This window comes from Mesocricetus auratus, unplaced genomic scaffold (assembly GCF_017639785.1).
Source record: "Mesocricetus auratus isolate SY011 unplaced genomic scaffold, BCM_Maur_2.0 Super-Scaffold_100008, whole genome shotgun sequence".
Lineage (NCBI taxonomy): Eukaryota > Metazoa > Chordata > Mammalia > Rodentia > Cricetidae > Mesocricetus > Mesocricetus auratus.
Genome location: NW_024429192.1, coordinates 88,443,266 through 88,461,170, shown reverse-complemented (window position 1 = coordinate 88,461,170; position 17,905 = coordinate 88,443,266). Strand labels below are relative to the sequence as shown.

General features: G+C 43.0%; 1 protein-coding gene across 5 annotated transcripts in view; it reads left to right on the top strand.

Moving 5' to 3' along the window:
- Positions 1 to 17,905, top strand: part of Stard13 (StAR related lipid transfer domain containing 13) — a 381,417-nt gene that overhangs the window by 210,403 nt on the left and 153,109 nt on the right. Inside the window, exon 1 of one of the 5 annotated variants that reach the window (XM_005083160.4) lies at positions 11,566 to 11,881. The exons of 3 other annotated variants lie outside the window; for them this stretch is intronic. In XM_005083160.4, the coding sequence (XP_005083217.1) occupies positions 11,716 to 11,881 (166 nt within the window). In that variant the 5' untranslated portion in view covers positions 11,566 to 11,715. Of the gene's footprint in view, positions 1 to 11,565; positions 11,882 to 17,905 lie in introns of those variants that run through there. One more of the 5 variants, XM_005083161.4, reaches the window with a different exon arrangement.

Sequence of the window (17,905 nt, the reverse complement as noted above, 5' to 3'; positions counted from 1 at the left end):
CTGGCTGGACAGCAAGCACCTGTTTCCACTCCATGGTGCCGGGGTTGCAGGAGTGTGCTGAAACTCCCAGATTTTTATGTGGATGATGGAAATCCAAACTCAGGTCCTCATGCTTGCATAGCAAATACCTAATCAACTGAGCCATTCCCTCAGACAAAATTCGTATTCTTCATGAGACAAATCATGTTTTAAGAGACATTTGACTGAAAGATAGAAGACAAAAAGTCCTTTGTAGGATTCACACACTTTTTAAAATGCAGCTACTCGTGTTGACAGGTGCTGTTCGGTGCGTTAATCACATATTACAACTTTTCCAAGGATGTCAGCTACAGCACAGCCTCCTGTTCTACCTTTGCAGTACACTGTCTATGTCATTTATCTACACAAGAGCATTTTTGTTAGAAGTAATGAGTAAAGCTATGTTGTTAATTGGGAAATGGACTGATTCTAGAACCAGTGATGATGATTGTCCATGGAGGTGGCCATGGTTTAAGTGTTCCCTATCCAGAGACAGTCAATAAAGTGGTCTTGCCAAGTGTCCTGAAGCAAATGCTACTAAAGCTCCATGTGTCGCAGGTCTATTGTTTCCCCAAATATAGCCCCTTTGTGTGGTCCAGGAAATCCAGTGGTAGAATGAAACAATGGAATTCTGCTCAGAAGCATTTCTAAGTAGGCAACCCTTTGATAAAAGCAGACTAGCAAGGAAACGCCACAATTGTTCTTGACTGGTAACTGTGTAAAGCATTTGTTGATAAATGGATAATACATGGTAGGTTTGGGACCCAGAAGACTCCTGTTCTTCTGTGATTCCTAAAGGAAGAGGTGATGGGAACACTGAGCACCGAAGGAGTAGCATCAAATTTGACCCCTTAATGCAGAATTTGGACTTTACTCTATCCTGAGACTACCTCCAAAGTGCTGATGAGATTAACACAACCTACAAACTGCATATAAGCCTTTTTCTGAGTCCCCTCTGCATGTCCCCACGTCTGTCCATGTGCTTCTGGAGAACCACACACTTTTTGTTTGTTTGCTTTTTGAGACAGGGTTTCTCTGTGTAACAATCTTAGCTGTTGTGGAACTTGCTTTGTAGACCAGGCTGGCCTCAAACTCACAGAGATCCACCTGCCTCTGCCTCCCAAGTGCTAGAATTAAAGGTGTGTGCCACCACCACCTGGCAGAACTGCACACTTTAATACATCATACTTTTTACTACTCAGTATTGCAGTTATGCCACTTGTTGATGTCCCCAGTTGACAGGTGATCTGTGTTCTAATCTCCTCATGTTTGGTATTAAGTAAAGTCATCTCTTGGTATCCATGAGGGCAATTTTCTAGAACTTGCTTCTGTAAAAATCCACAAATGCTTAAGTCCCTTTAAAAATGGTACACAACTTCAATGCCAGGCAGAAGACTTTTGTTCCTTTGTTTTCAAGACAAGGTTTCTCTGGCTGTCCTGCAACTCACTCTGCAGACCAGGCTGGCCTCGAATTCAGAGATTTGCCTATCTCTGCCTCCCCAGTGCTGGGATTAAAGGCATGCACCACCTCCATCCATCTAGAGAGAAGGTTTTGGACTTCATTCTTTTTCTGAGTTGGAGACTCTCTCAATACTCAGTTGGAATATGTAAATATCAAGGTTTTACTTAAGGAGACAAAGTCTGTAATTATGGATGGGAACAGCTAGAGCAGGAGACAGGGATGTAGTTTCCTTACCTATGAATGATGAGAAGTAGTCACTAACTTTTAGGATTATTTTGGAATTAGGTTAGATACTCATGTTAACTGATTCAAAGACTGCCTGGCATACAAGTCTTTAAAAAACCTAAGGTGCCAAAACTTCAGCATGCTAGCCACAAAGGTGGTTGAGCTCAGTCTGCACTGGGTATATATAATAAACATCACAGTCCATTCTCCATCCTGATAAAGGTGACAGCCCAGTCTGCACTGGGTATATGTGATAAATATCACAGTCAGTTTTCCATCCTGACAAAGATGACAGAGCTCAGTCTGCACTGGGTATATGTAATAAATATCACAGTCAGTTCTCCATCCTAACAAAGGTGACAGAGCCCAGACGGCACTGGGTATATATAATAAATATCACAGTCCATTCTCCATCCTGATAAAGGTGACAGCCCAGTCTGCACTGGGTATATATAATAAATATCACAGTCAGTTCTCTACTTGCAGACAGTATTCACCACCAGGCTTTGCTGATGGTGCCTTGCTTTTCTTCTCTCTCCTTCAGGTAGCTATGCGTTTTCTTCATCTTTTCTCTAAGCATCATCACTACCAAGGCAGAACAGTGCCGGTCCTTGACCTTAACATTGCCTCATTGCATGTCAGCCTTACTAAATTCTGCTCTGACTGCTGATTGCAAGTCTTCCTGAGCTTTCTCTCTTCAGGCTCAAATGAGTAGGAAGGAAGAGCTATAGCCCCGAGAATCATTTTGAAATAAATTATGAGACCCAAGTTTTCCAAGAAAAACAATTCAAGATGGAAGTTACAGAAGAATACCCATACTCCCTACCTCTGACAGCAGAAGACCTTGAGGTGCCTTCTAGAACTTGCATTGGGAAATTATGGGGGTTTTAGCTTCATTTTTATGATCATTTTGTATATGTGTGTCCATATTTATGTGGGTACTTGTGTGTGTGTGTGTACATGAACACATATGTACAACCATATGAAATCCAGATGACATCTTCATATGTCATTCCTCATAGGTACTGTCCGAAGAGGTGCTCCCAGTATCCTAGAGTATACTAGGGAAGCTAGCCATTGAGCTCCAGGCATCTATATGTCCCTGCATCCCCACAACAGGAAGTGTCACCATGCCTAGTTTTTTTGCATGCATGCTGGATATTGAACTCATACAAGATTAATTTTCATCTTTTGTCCAGGGTTAGATTTTGATCTATTCATTTGTCATCATTCATTGGATCCATTCATTTGCCAGTGAATGTGCATATTTTATCAGCTTATGTGTGTGCATGTGCATTCTCATGTACATGCATGAATTGTGCATGTATATGTGTGTACATTCACACGCATTGTGTGCATGTATGTATGTGTGCATTTGCATGTGTGTGTGTTGTATAGATGTCTATATTTGTATATGGGCATATATATACATATATATACACACACACATACACACACACACACACACACACACACATATATATATATATATATATATATATATATATATATATATATACTATTTGTAGGCACCGGAGAGACCATAGCTTAAATAGCAGTTGAGTGGCAACACTCAAGTTTTTACAGCAGCAGAGCATTATGGGCAAAAGTAGTGTTGTTGAAGCGATACCCTGAGAAGGCAAGCCACCCATGTTTAGGGAGATGCAGTGCAGGCAACCGGACACAGAGCATGCGGTGCAGGCAACTGGATACAGTGCTGTCAGTCCTCTGGGCAGGGCACCCAGCCCCCTGTGGGATGGAGGCAGCCATGCAGGAATGAATGCACATGGCAATTGTTTGCAAAGGGAAAGTAATAGACTCGGTTTTCCCTTCCCTAGGTGTTGGACACTGGGGTTTTGCTAAACTGTGTCAGGCACTGGGAGGGAGGGGGGCCGAGTCTGAAAGGATAGTGTCTGCGATCTTTGAGCCTATGGTTCTCTTTTTCTGTCTGCCTCCCGTCACTGAGAGAGCTGGAATTTCCCTGAGGCTGAGGCCTTCCTCTAGTGTGAAATAGAGGTTTGGCTTCTTCTTTTCATCGTATGAGGAATGTAATTAGTCAGAATGTTTGAAAAGTGGAAATCCAAAGAGCATCACCCACGGCCATAAAAACCTTTTAACATATTTCCTTTATACTTTCTACTATACATTTTTAATTCTAAAAAAAATTGTAACCATTGCGCATTCCACACTACTTTGCCTCCTTAATGTTTTATTTACAAAACATTGATTGATTAATAAAACTCCAAAACTAGGTCTCCTAAATGTAATCCATACTGAGAACAAACAAAGACCAAGGAGAGCGCCTAAGATCCCCAAATCCTGGAAATGAAAATCTTCTAAAAGTACTCTAAATCGTAAGCATCTCTCGGAGATGTTCTATCCTCTGCCACAAACACAATTTTTGGTGCTCATAGGCATTCTCCTGCAATTGAATAGTGATGAGTCATGCTGGTGGGGCAGGCTAAGGAGAAGGCAGCCACGCCTGGTGATCCGTGCAGTGTTGGTCTGTCTAAACAGGTCTGTGCCATGAGACTTAATATGATTATGGTGGTGCTCTGGGAGGTTGTCCAGAGGCCACTGTGAACTCTGATCGTCACCAAGCGCTGCTGATGTAAGCGATCTCAGGAGAAGTGCCACGCACTTATGCGCATGTATTTGCTAATAAGTAAGCATTCCCCCAAAAGGCCACACAGAACCACTCAGTGGGCAAAGCTGGAGACACTACACTAAGCAGAGTAAGCCAGGCATACAAAGACAAATGCCGAGTGATCTCACACCACTAAGCAGAGTAAGCCAGGCATACAAAGACAAATGCCGAGTGATCTCACTCGCAGGTACAATCTAAAAGTGAGCACGTAGGAGCAGAGAGTAGAGCAATGCTTGCTAGTGGACTTAGGAAGCCGGGATGGGCAGAATAGAAGACGTTGATTAAGAGGGTGAGACTTCTCCAACACAAGCTGGATAAATTCTGGAGATTGGTGTGCAGAGTGACTACAGTTTACTTAAAATTAGACGAGAAAGCAGATTTTAAATGTCCTCCCACCCCAGAAACCATGGGTATTGGTGGATATGTTAATCTGCTTGAGGCGATTAATACAATGGACATACATAACCCAAACCATCATACCACATATGTAAGATATATATAGTTTTAGATATTTTTTCAAAGGCCGGAATAACCTGTTCTCCCTAAGGTTGAGGAGTGAGGTAAAGACCTTCCGCAGAGTCTCACATTGCCATCTATCAAACACAAAGGTTTGTATGGGTTAGAATTCTGAAAAATGTTCTCTCTATGACTGTTTCTTCTCACCTAACTGTCCACCAAATGCATACTGCTCTCTGCTCTTTGGTATTTTTATCACCAGAACAAAGTAGATAAAAATAAGTCACCGGAGACAAAAATCATGAATGGAAACCATCTCAAGGGTTCCAAAAACTTTAACGTCTTACCCTTGAATTCAAAATTGCTGCTTATGGAGAATATTCACTTAAGACAGATATTAGGAGAATACATAAACACCACACAACTTTCTATTAGTCATGAAACAGTTTGGGCCAACAGACATAACCTCCCACACAGCACTTAACAAGTGGTGATTTCTTTTCCATCTTTTCCTCTAGTCGTTTACATGGAAGGACCATGACATTACTCACACCAACCCCAGTGATGCACAGGCTGAACTCACAAGTAAGCAAAAAGAAATCACAACAAGCAAAATCTCCCATAATGCCGCACTAGATTACAAAAGGGCAAAGTGATGCTGTTAAGTGTGCACATGGCAGTAAAACTCCAATGCTTGGCTGTGTCTGGGGTTCTGAGTTTAGCGGAAGTAGCACATTTTCAAAGGGATGGTGGTAGATGGAAGTAAACACAAAAGAAAGCAAACATCTCTGATAGCACCTGAAGGACACTCAGAAGATGTAGATTAGTCCTGCCACATTCCCCATGGCAGGATTAAGGCCCTTGGCTAGAAATTGTTCAGAATAGCTTGGGGTTCTCTGCGAGAGACTACGGCCTGTATGGGAAGGCAGAGGATAAACTGACCTCACAAAATTACAATGGTGCTTAATCAGCTGGATTAGAAGACATTTAATGTCACATCAAAATCCCAGATCTACAAACTGTGTGCAACAGGCAGTACATAGATGGATTTGACATGACAAGTAAGAACCTCATGCAGTTAACGTGTCACGTGACTGTCCACATGTCTGACTGGTAACAAAACCAGAGTATAGTCATGATATATAGCAGTGTGTGTGTGGTTTTAAAATTGTTTTATGTGTATGAGTGTTTTGCCTGCATATGTGGGTATGTACCACATGTGTGCAGTGCCTGTGGAGGCCAGAAGAGGGAGTCAAATCATCTGGCGTTTGAGTTACAATGATTGTGAGCTACCTTGTTAGTGCTGGGAACCAAACACAAGTCTCCAGTAAAAGTAGCCAGTGCTCTTAGTAGTGTTCTGTCTCTCCAGCCCCAGGATGGCAGTAGGTTTTAACTGATGAGCTTCATGAGTGGGAGCAGAGAGGACCTCAGACCCATGAAAGAACTGAGCAAAGTCAGTTTTGGTTTGATGGAATATGGGTCATGGCACCAAGCCAGACCAGACCAGATCACTGGCCATCTGAAGTAGAACTGATCGTTCCCAGGGCCTCTTACAAGGCTCATTCAGGGTGAACTAACCTCTGATCATGATCAGTAAGTACTAAGACTGTAGCAGCACCTAATCTCAAAATGGAAGCCATGGTCTGAAGCTGGGGATCCAGCATGATGCCCGTCACCAAGGGCTGTGCTCATAGCTGTGAGTGTTGGCATCCCTGTCTTGCCGGCACTTAGCATGGAGCTTGTAGTGCTAGTAGACTGGGAAGGCCATTGGCACAGAGGTAGGCACACAGATCACAAATAGTGCCCACCCCACCAGAAGGCTCTGACATCCACCTGTAACCAACGGTTTGTACGATTTCAAAAGCAGCCTTTCAAATCAGTCCTGCATTTCTTCTGCCTGCCGCTTGTATCTCAAACATTCCCCTGCTTGGCAGCCACACCGTGGCTCCCTCCACGCAGACGGCCTGTTGAGGAGGCTGGAATGTGTGCGAAGGGGTGGAAGGAGCAGCAGACAAATGAAAGCATTTCCTGGCTTCTGTCAAAGCACTCCTAGCATTCTGCCATGTGTGTGTACAGGATTCCCTTTGGGTGCCAGCCTGGACCATCAATCAAAAAGATGAAGACATTTCCAATATCCCACATTTCGCTTAGAGATCAAATCTCAAAGCTTTGACTGTATCTGAAGTATTTGCAAGGGGTCTTGAAATGAGTAAGATAGCAGAGGACAATACACGATGATACAACAAAAGCAGTCATTCCACCCCAGTCTAGTGTGGTGAACCAGTGCGTTTACTGTCATCCTTATAGGTCCATCAATCAGAGGTTGCTTAAAGCAACACACAACTGCATCACTAAGATGCCCCGCCCTGCTTGGATGACTCAAGGCACTGCACCACTGGAGCTCCTGCACAGCCTGCAAGCATCTCTGCCCATTCCATTGAGAAGGTGTGCTCCCCCAGCAATTGCTGCTGTTGAGATAACTTTATTGGACTTCACAAATCTGTAACCTTCTGAATTTCCTGAGCCTTGTTAATTTAGTTCACTTCCGGAGTCTTATGGACCTCCTCAGTTCAGTGGAAATGGCTGCAAAACAGCTTCGTCACAGACGGGCCGGGTTATGTGGGTACGGTCACTGCTTCCCTTTGATCTGAGTCTGGTTCTCAGCCATTACTCCTAAAGAGGTCCATGTCCGTCACCAGGCAAGTGTTCTGGACTCTGACTTCTTGTTTTAGGATGCACAGATCTCAATCTTGGTGGGATTCAGCCCATCCCATACTTGTATTTCCATGTACACATTCCAGGATTGCATACAAATAAGAAGGTCTATGATGATTTTCAGCATATTTTCCCAAAATTCTATCACCTGATGATTTTTCCCAACATTTTTTACAGTTCAGGACTTTGCCTTTCCAGTTCCTAGTGAGTGATAATAGAAAGGGTTAAAATGTTATAGGCTTGGAGACACACAGTGTACTTGCTTGTGACCTGAACCATTATCTCACCTCTATGGGTCTCTGCCTCTTTTTCCATAAAATATGGTACCTCACGAGTTGATGAGGAGATTTGTTAAAAAGAGGAACTGTACGTGACCGAGGCCTGGCATGCAGTAGGTGCCTAACATGGTTAGTTGGTACCTCACGAGTTGATGAGGAGATTTGTTAAAAAGAGGAACTGTACGTGACCGAGGCCTGGCATGCAGTAGGTGCCCAACATGGTTAGTTGGTACCTCACGAGTTGATGAGGAGATTTGTTAAAAAGAGGAACTGTACGTGACCGAGGCCTGGCATGCAGTAGGTGCCCAACATGGTTAGTTGGCTCTGTTGTCTTTGCTTCATTTATATATACATGTCTGGAATCATGAGCGAAGATTGTTCTTGATGAGCAGAAAGGAAAAATTAAGTAAAAAATAGAAACCAACACTACAGATTTCTCTCCATTTTTAAAGGAATTAGGGCGGAAGAAGAAAGATGCTCTTGTATTTGGGTCTTTCTCTCCTTCCTTGTCCCCTTCCTTCCCTCCCTCAGTCCTTAGTTCTCCACTTACTTTCTCACCAGAGAGGAGTGGCAGTTATCTCCATGATATGCAGGGTGGACAAGCCCAGAGAAGTCAGCAGTAACGTGAAAGAGAACAGAACTGCCCACTACTGTTGGACTTTTCCCCACTAGGACTATCGGATAAAAGCAAGCCATGAGTAAAGACTTCATAGCAAGGGCAATAAGTTACTGCAAAACAAGTTCTCAATGACATCACCTATCTGCTTTAATAAACTGCTTTAGATACATAAACTGACAGGAGCTGGAGAGGTGGCTTAGTGGTTAAGAGCACTGGCTGCTCTTCCAGAGAACCTGAGTTCAATTCCTAGCACCCACATGACAGCTCAGAACTGTCTGCAACTCTGGTTCCAAGGAATCTGACACCTTTACACCAATACACATAAAATAAAGTTAAATAAATTAAAAAAAGAAATATAAAACTGGCAAAAATGTGGTGGGCTGTTGGCTAAGATTAACAGACACTGCCTGGACTCTAACATAAGAATCAGGGGTGTTGCACACGGCATGGAAAGGGCCCTTATCTTTAGATGTTCTTGGCAAAACAAGGCTGGCTTTTGCGGCATCAGGTTTTTTTCTAGGTTACATTTATTTCAATCAAAGACCCCCCCCTAATTCAGTTTTTGTTGTCTGTTGCCCATCTATACAATTGTTTTCATGTCGGTGTGATTACATGTCAAATCATAAATAGTTACAATCTTGACATTTTCAAAGTAAGGTAGCCTAGCCTCCTTCAATATACATTCCTCATTATACAAACAAAGAGACAGGACAACATGACACATTTTTTCCCCAAGTAACTACATTGCTTCTAAGGAAGAATCCTTCCATGTTTTTTTTGTTTTTTGTTTTTTAAATGTAGCCAGAAAGCAATGAACTGCAATCTTGGCACTTAGATGTCCAGCCTTTAAGGGTTATTCATGACTATAAAATGACTACACCCTATTTCCTGCCCTTACTTAGCTTCTTGGAGCACATACAGTATTACTAAACCCCATCTTTTCCTCCACCCTTTTTCGACCCCCTTACCCACACCCGGGGAAAAGGTGATAATGTCCCATATCTGGCTTGATGCCGTCCGTGAGTGTTGGACTGTCAAGTCAAAAGCACATGCCCAAGGTAACTAACAGTAGCGTCTCCCTGCCACAGCAGCCGGTGCTGATGCTGTGGGCTAAGCCAATGGCATCTGATACTGTGTTAGAGTTTAACCTTTCTACTGCTCAGGCCCAGGCTGCTGATATACCACGCTTTACATACCTCTTACCTTCTACAAAGGGTACGGGAGAACAAGACTCTATAGACCCCAATAAGGACACAAAGCTCATGATCTGATCCTTTTATACCTGACTGTCTCCTTTAGTACCTGAAAACTGACTTGACTCTTTGTGCATAGTCATCACATGAAGCTCATTCACTATTGGCATGAGAGTATGTTGCAAAATTAGGCCTTTCCCACAAAGAAAGGCACTAAATGCTGATGAGCAGCATGGACAATAACAACAAGAAGCAAGGTCTTAACTGGAGTCTTGTTAAATTTTTGAAAGGTTTATTTATTTGATGTGTATGCCTGTGTGCCTGAGTGCATGTACGTACAGCACACAAGTGCAGTACCCACAGACACCAAAAGAAGGCGTGAGATCTCTGGAACTGGAATTGTAGGTAGTGGAGAATTGCCATGTGGGTGGTGGCAATCTATTCCAGGTCCTTGGAAGAGCAGCCCGTGCTCTTAACCACTGAACCATCTCTCTAGCTCCCTGGTACACTTTTTTTTTTTTTTTTTTTTTTGGTGTTTTGAGACAGGGTTTCTTTGTATGGTTTTGGAGCCTGTCCTGGAACTCCCTCTGTAGAGCGAGCTGGCTTAGAACTCACAGAGATCTGCCTGCCTCTGCCTCCCGAGTGCTGGGATTAAAGATGTGCACCACCAATGCCTGGCCCCTATTACACTTTTAATCGGAAGTTTCTAGTTAGTAGCTGGGCTGCTTTTCATTCTGAGTCAGCCAGAGAACAACCTGTCCATCAGCTCCAGGCTTAGAATTTGATACATTTTCTATGGACTTTTTTTTTTTTCCGTTTTGACATCAAACACTTCTAAAGAGTAAAACAAAACAAAACAGAGAGGAGAGATTCTGATTACTCTCATGTGGTCAAACTGAGTAGCAGTTTCTGTACCCAAGCTGGCTGGTTTCCAGCCTGCAGGCCTGTGGGTATAGAACTCTCCTGCAGAGAGCTCTCCCCAGTGTCCCAAGTAAAAATTCCCAGATTCCAGACTCGGTCTCTGTTGTTGTTTGGGGATTTGGGGTGGTTTTTTTGTTTTGTTTTGTTTTAAGGTTATCCAGTATCTCTGCCTGTGTCTGACTTGCTACCATCACTCCAGTCAGAAATAAAATTTTTCGACTAGCATTGGGTTTGTGTTTCTCCTCCTTTCTCTTTTTTTAAAATCGAGACCCCCTTCACATGGGACCTTACTAAAAGCCTTTACAAGCATCCCCGTGGCTTGGCAGGTTGTCCACGGTCTTTGCAATGATCCCTGCATCCTGTGTGGTGGTCCTTGGCAGCAGCTTCAGTGTGACCCGCACTGTACATTTATTTCTTGGTGATTAAAAACCGGGCAAGTGAACAACTAAAGGAGCCTGGCTGGGTGCTTAGTAAATAACCCTGAGCAGGTTGTCTCTTTAGGTCTTATCTGTGAGATCCCTTGATGCTCCATCTCATGGTGGGGGGGGGATTCTTTATTCACCTCTGGTATCAACATAGGATTTAAAAGTTTCTTTTTTCTTCGGAAGGGTTTTATTTGGTTAATTTCGTTATAATGAGGGCTGACATCTTATACGCAGTGACCCTTGCTTATTTGAAATGATTCATTGAAGACGTTTAACACAGCTACTCCCTTCCCCGCTTTTTAAACCCAGTTGCGCTGACTGTAGGAAAGGCAAAAGGCTTTCTCTAACTTTCATGACCTGATAGGGTCCCGTGCCGGGGCTTGTTCGGCCCCTCCGGAATTTTCTGTGCCTCTCACCGGTCTCAGCTCTGGGGTTTGGGGTCTTTTTCAACCCCAGGCACTTCAATCCTCTATTTGCTTTAAGCACTGTGTGAAGGATCTGCTGGTAAAGCCTCTCGACCCGGCTCCGGGCTGGCGAACACGCCCAGTTCCCTCTCCTCGTGCTTTGATTGGCTCCCGTGGTCACATGAGGGATCCGGAGGGTTGGAATTCTGACTTGTGGCTTTTGGCACTCCTTTTTCTTTTTAAAAATCGCTGGGTCTGTGGCTCTCTCCTGGGAATCGGTGCCTTTGACCGAGGCTGGAGACAGCTGTGAACTGCCGCGGACAGCTGAGGTGGCGGTGGGAACTCCCCCGCGATGTTCAGCCAGGTGCCCAGGACCCCGGCTGCAAGCTGCTACTGTCTGCCCATGACACCTGAGAGCCAGGAGATGTACTTGCGATTTGATCAGACTGCCAGACGCTCTCCCTACAGGATGAGCCGGATCCTAGCACGCCATCACCTAGTGACTAAAATTCAGCAAGGTGAGTTGCAGGCACTGCCAGGGTGCCACTCATTTCTGTTGGCTCTGTCTTGCGCTACTTAGAAAGTTATTGTTCGTACTGTACACCGCACGGATTCCTATGCCACGCTGCGTGAAACTCTTCCAGATAACTTTAGACTCCAGTTTTAAGCAGTCTGTGACAGCACTGAGCGCTGCATAACTTACAAAAATATTTCCCAGTAGGACATGAATCACGAATTCCAAATCCTCCGTGTGTCAACAGAACAAATGAGAAAGGTTTACCGAGTGTGTGTGTGTTGGGTAGCTTACCTGCAGGTAAACTCATACTCCAACCACATTTTAAAAGTGGACACTTGTTTGTTTAATTAGGGAGAGACCAGAGAGTTAGGGACTAATGTCCACCCTGCCTGGAATTTACAGGACACCTTCATGGAAGGGGAACGGCTAGAGAGTATGCTGAAGGCCCCTGGGCTGACAGCTTGAATTACATTCTTTTCCTGTCCGTGTCACTGATTTGTTGATACTGTTTTCTTGCTAAAGGATAGATGTGACTCTTCACCTCGTAACAGAGCCGGTGACACACACTTAGGATCACTGGCTTCCTAAGGCAAGGGGACAGTACTGATGATAAGTGATCCTTTTTAATTCTCAAATGAAAAAAAAAACTTTGTACCCTGAACATTAATAAAACACATGTTTTGTTGAAAGGTTTAAAGCTTTAAACATGTTCTGTTTGGGGCAGAGCCAAAGAATGTAAAGGAAACCACTAGCAACCATTTAAAAGATAGGTCCAGATCCACAGTCAGCAAATAGTCACCTACCCAATGGCTACAGACCTAGCCAAATCATTCCGTTGGCCCTACCAGGAATTTCAAGAGCTGTTATGAAAATAAGAGTTCCCACTTAAATACGTGTCTTTGCGATTATATTGAATTTTAGAGGGGAAGCTAAGATCTGTAATCTTAAAAGATCTCACTGTAATGTCTCCAAGAGGAACAATACATATTCCAGTAGGCGACATCTAATGAGATCGTTTCCTTGGGAATGGGCACTTGTTTGGGAAGGTTCAGGAACTGGCTATGTGTGAAGGATACTGGTGCCGCATACCATTCTGATTGCAGGAAGGATATTAAGTCACTCCATGAACTCTGTGTGCAAGTCTCACATGAATAGAAACAAAAGTATTCCCTGTGGCTTGATTTAAAAATACATTCAGCTGAGAATAAGAATCAACTCCGTGTTCAGTTTAGAAACTTCTACCGTGGGCGCCATAGTAGGTATATATACCATTCATTGGACCCTGGGACTTAGCAAGCAGTGGGAACCCATCATCTGCAGGCTGTGCTCATCCATCCATGTACATATAACAAGTCTGTCATATTAGAAATAGCCTGTCTTCCAGTCCTCTTTTCATGTATTGTCATTGATTTTTGTTCTCTGGGGATGACAGTTGCTTTTCGTGAATTACCATTGAAAGTGGGTCATTCTTGCATACAGGCACTATATCCCTGCCTGTGTCTTATTTTAAGTAATTAGTAAGTTTGAGGAGCCTCCTTATTTTATATGATGCAATGGAACTATTGAAGCGATAGTTAGGAAACAGGAAAGAATTCCCACCCTCTAGTGATTCAGAAATCATGATGGGTTAAAATCATACAATGTTTAGTGAGCAGATATAAAGTGATTGTTTTAATCAGATTTACTATATTGATAGCTTGGTTTCCTTTCACAGCGCAGATTATTAATGGAGCATAAGCAACATATCAGAGTGTGAGAACTACAAATGGTAATTTATTTTTCTCTCAAAAAAGTTCTAATGGTTTGGTGCCATTTTAGATCCATTGTAAAGATGAGAAAATAGAGGCACATGGTATTTAGAGTCATATAGTGGGGCTAGCATTTGAACACAAATCTGAGTCATAAGAGTCACGCTCTTCAATGCGCTACAGTGTGTGTGTGTTTGTGTGTGCATGTAGATAGATAGGTAGATAGATAGATAGATAGATAGATAGATAGACAGACAGACAGATAGATAGATAAAACGTTGGACTGATGGTTTATTGGGTTCTATCATGCGCCAAAGATCTTGTAACTCTCTAGCAAGGAGTCCATTACAGAATCCCAGTTGGCTGTGTGATTTCCAGTTAGGTTTTATTTCTAACTGGAAATAAAAGAGCAACATAGTGAGAGCAACATACTATGGGTTTGGGTCTGTTTGGACCTAGTTAGTACCCAGAAGTACAGGATACCAAGTTTATGTCACCAACAACCTTTAATCATTCCATTAGAGTGCATATAAAATTAATACAAGTATTCCATTTGCATATTAACATCTTAGAATGATGGCCACTGCAACAAAATGTCAACATCCTGCTATAGATATTTCAAAGAAACTTTTGCATGTATTAATATAATTTGCTGCACCGTGATTATGATTTATTGTGGCTGGGGGGTGGTACTGAGAGGAGCAAGTTGCTCTCTGATGACCTCATTCTAGTGAGCTAATCATTGAATGGCATGGACATGATTCAACAACAGATACGCGCATGGGGAGGGAAAACAAGGGGGAGAAATAATGGAAGCCTTTGATGATGCCTGAGACCAGAACTGTTACCCAAACCCAAGATGGATCAAGGCTTGCTTGTCTTAGGGTATACTCCAAAGCATGCACACATCGCTTCTCTAGCCTCTTATACAACTGCTCTGTAGTTAATTCCAGCTGAAAAGAGAGAGATTTCAGGCAGAGTGTCAGAGGGAAGAGTGAGAGCCTGCCAGAAGTCACAGCGCTCTAATCCCTGCCCTTTCCAGCCCATTCTTGCTTGAATCGGTCTGGAAATTGTGGCAGAAATAGAAAGGAAATGACAGCAGTCCTCACTAGGACCTCACTAGCCGTTTCCTTCACTAGGAGGCACTGTGGAGAGAGAACAGAGGATGTGGGTGTGAGGGTATCGTTAGGCCACGGCAAGAAAGAACTCATTTTGTTTTCCAATTTTATTATAGTAAAATATGAACAACTTCAATTTACCGCAGAAGCTATTTTTTAAGTGTATTGGATGGTCATTATCATAATGTTATTGTCCACCTCCCCTGCTCTTTACGTTTTTCTGGAACTGGAATTCTGAATAAGCCCATCGAACACTAGCTTCTCTTCCTCCCACACTGCAGCCCCTGCCAACCACTGTCTTACTTTTATCTGAATTACAGCATTTTCACAAGATTTGTTTCCCTGGGAATTCTGGGTAGTAGTCCATTGTATGTCTATACCATATTTCCTTTTTATAAACCGTTACCATGATCAGCAGGTAGGAGAATTGGCTTTCCATTATTTTAGGATATTGAGAAACATCATGTTTTCATACAACCCGCCCACCCCATACATACACATATATGACTTGCAAAACCAAATCAAAGCAGATCCATAAATGTGGTTATTTTGTGAAGAAATCTATCATGCTTTTTTTATTTGAAGTTCTCAAAAACCATCAAGATATGGCCCAGATTTCAGTAAAATCTACTGACAAAAGGAAAAAGAGGCAGGGATCCAGGCTCTGTTTCAACACTGTCTGTCTTTATGGTGGCAGTTTCCAGGACACCACTGGGTCTTTGCTTCTGAGTGAGCAATACGAACAAACTATATCTTGTTCTAGAATTCTCTGTAGTTGTGTCAATAATTCTTTGACTGCAGGTATAGAAAGCTGAGGGACTTAAATACAACCCAAGAAGAACTGTAAATGGGTCACAGCATCTCTGCCATCTGTGGTCAACCAATGGCTTCTAATTTTCTGTTTTCTGAAGAAGTTGGTGAAGCGATTTCAGGCTTTTCTTTTGCCCTTGGTACTAACTTCTCTTGTGATTTCTGGAACGTCACAACTTCTGAAACTTCTTTCATACAAGGATTTGAGTTAGGCTGTCTGTAAAGGTCCCTTCATGTCTAAGTTGGAGAATCCGGTGTTCTCAGGAACACCTTGAGCAAAGGATGTTTCTTACTCCAGTTCTCCTTATTGTGTGGCTCTCCATCCACCTGCTTACGTCTGGTCCATGTGCTTTTATCATTTGTCACCTAAGACCGTAAGGATATGCAGTCTGTGGTCTATTTAAATGTTGTAATGACTATAATTATAGAGAAACTTTTTTTCCTTAGGGGTCCTGGCCTCAATGTGACATTGTTGTCATGTGCAGCTGATATCAGGGTCTGGAGAGTAGAGAATGTCTCTGTGTGTCCTTGTGCTCGCCACAAGATTTCTATGCTTGATAAGAAATAGAGAATTCAGAAAAATCTCACCGCTAGGGAAAGTAGTGGAGGCTGGGCTTTCATTTTTTTTCCTTGTCGTCTAATCTAAGACAATCTTTAAACAAACTCAGCGACTTGAGTTGAACTTAGCTAAAGTGGCACGAGCTTCAACCCCCAGCTAATTCGAGAGGGTGTGAGTGGCATATTTTCTCTCCCTCATTACTCTGTCAAATGGCATCTTGGGAATTTGCCCAACCTAAGCGGTGAGCATTTCCCGTCCCTGGTGGGTGAGGACCCTCACCTCCACTCCCACCAACTGGATAGTGTCAGCCTAAATTAAAGGATCATTTGTTCCTCTGAGATACTCGGTCCTTTCTTACCCAACTCCTCTCGGAATAACAGGGTGAATGTGATGGGAAAGAACAAAGGAACCAGAGAGACCAGCCCGGGAATGCCCCCATCACCACTGCCCATCCACAAAAGAGCGCGGCGACGGGCATGAGTCACATTTTCTAAATCAGAGCCTGTTTCTCTTGAGGGCGGGTGACTGGAGGGCCCGTCCAGGAAGGGTACTATTTAGGCAAAGTCACAGGAAAATAAGCAAGTGGCGTAATTCAAACTTAATAGTGTTTAAAAACCTCATTACCTACCAGAAAGAAAAACATGAAGGGTCAGCACATGTGCCCCAGAAAGAAATTAGGGAAAGAGAGATATGCTTATGAGCATGAAGGCCATGTGCCTGGAGCCCCAGGTTGAGGCTTGAATTTGCTCTGATTCTACAAACATTCAAGCAGCTCTCAAATCTGGATGCTGATGCAGTACATGAAGGAAGAGGGAATTCATCTTCTCATCTCCACCCCACCCCCATCAACTGAACTTTAATTCCTGGTAAAATTTATGACTAGTGTCACTGCCCCTAAAAGGTGAGAACTCTCCTTTTCCTGGGTAACTTAATTATGGGTAAGATGGAAGCACCCATCACCCTCCCATCTCACCAACTCAACACTGGGAGCCCTAGCAAACATCCATTGATGACCCCAAACAACTAAGCCCACAAACAGCAAATGGCAAGTGAACTCAACAAATCTCTCTTAAAAAGAGGGACTATGTGGATGGGGATTTAACCGGGAAATGTGGTCAACCAGGATATACTCTGTCTCTGCGCTTGGTTATGAGAATATGACAAAGAATATATAGGAAGACAGAGCAAACCATGAATCACACACCAGAAATTTGGATAAAATAAAGATCATTTAAAAATCATTTGCCATTTGCAGGGGGGGGGAGTTGGAACATGAGTTGTCTGGGGAAGGTACCGTATGTTAGTTTGAGATAGCCTGTAGAAGAATATACAACTCAATAGGCTCATAAGAGAAAAACAAGTCTGACAGAAAGAAAAATGCTGGTTAATTTGTAAGGTAAAATCAAGAAGTATTCTTACACAAGAGTATAAAATACACAAGGCCTCAAATAGTTATTAAAATAGGCCACAAATTGGACCTCAGCTTTCCAATGTCTAAGAAATGAACAGAGAAGAAAATGCAATCAAGGTATGCTGTATCAGGTCCATACGTAAAACCACACAACATGGCTTCTCATGGGACTTGACGTTTGGAAGAATTTCTTCCGAAAACTTTATCTGAGAGTAACTTCCCACACCAACTCGTAAGGAACTATGGTGGGTGCTCTGTCCAGCCACTGTGACAGTGACTCCAATGGTGTCATTTATTTCCTATAAAATTTTATTTTGGATTTGTTTATTTTATTTGTGTGTGTGTGTGTGTGTGTGTGTGTGTGTTGCCTACATGTATG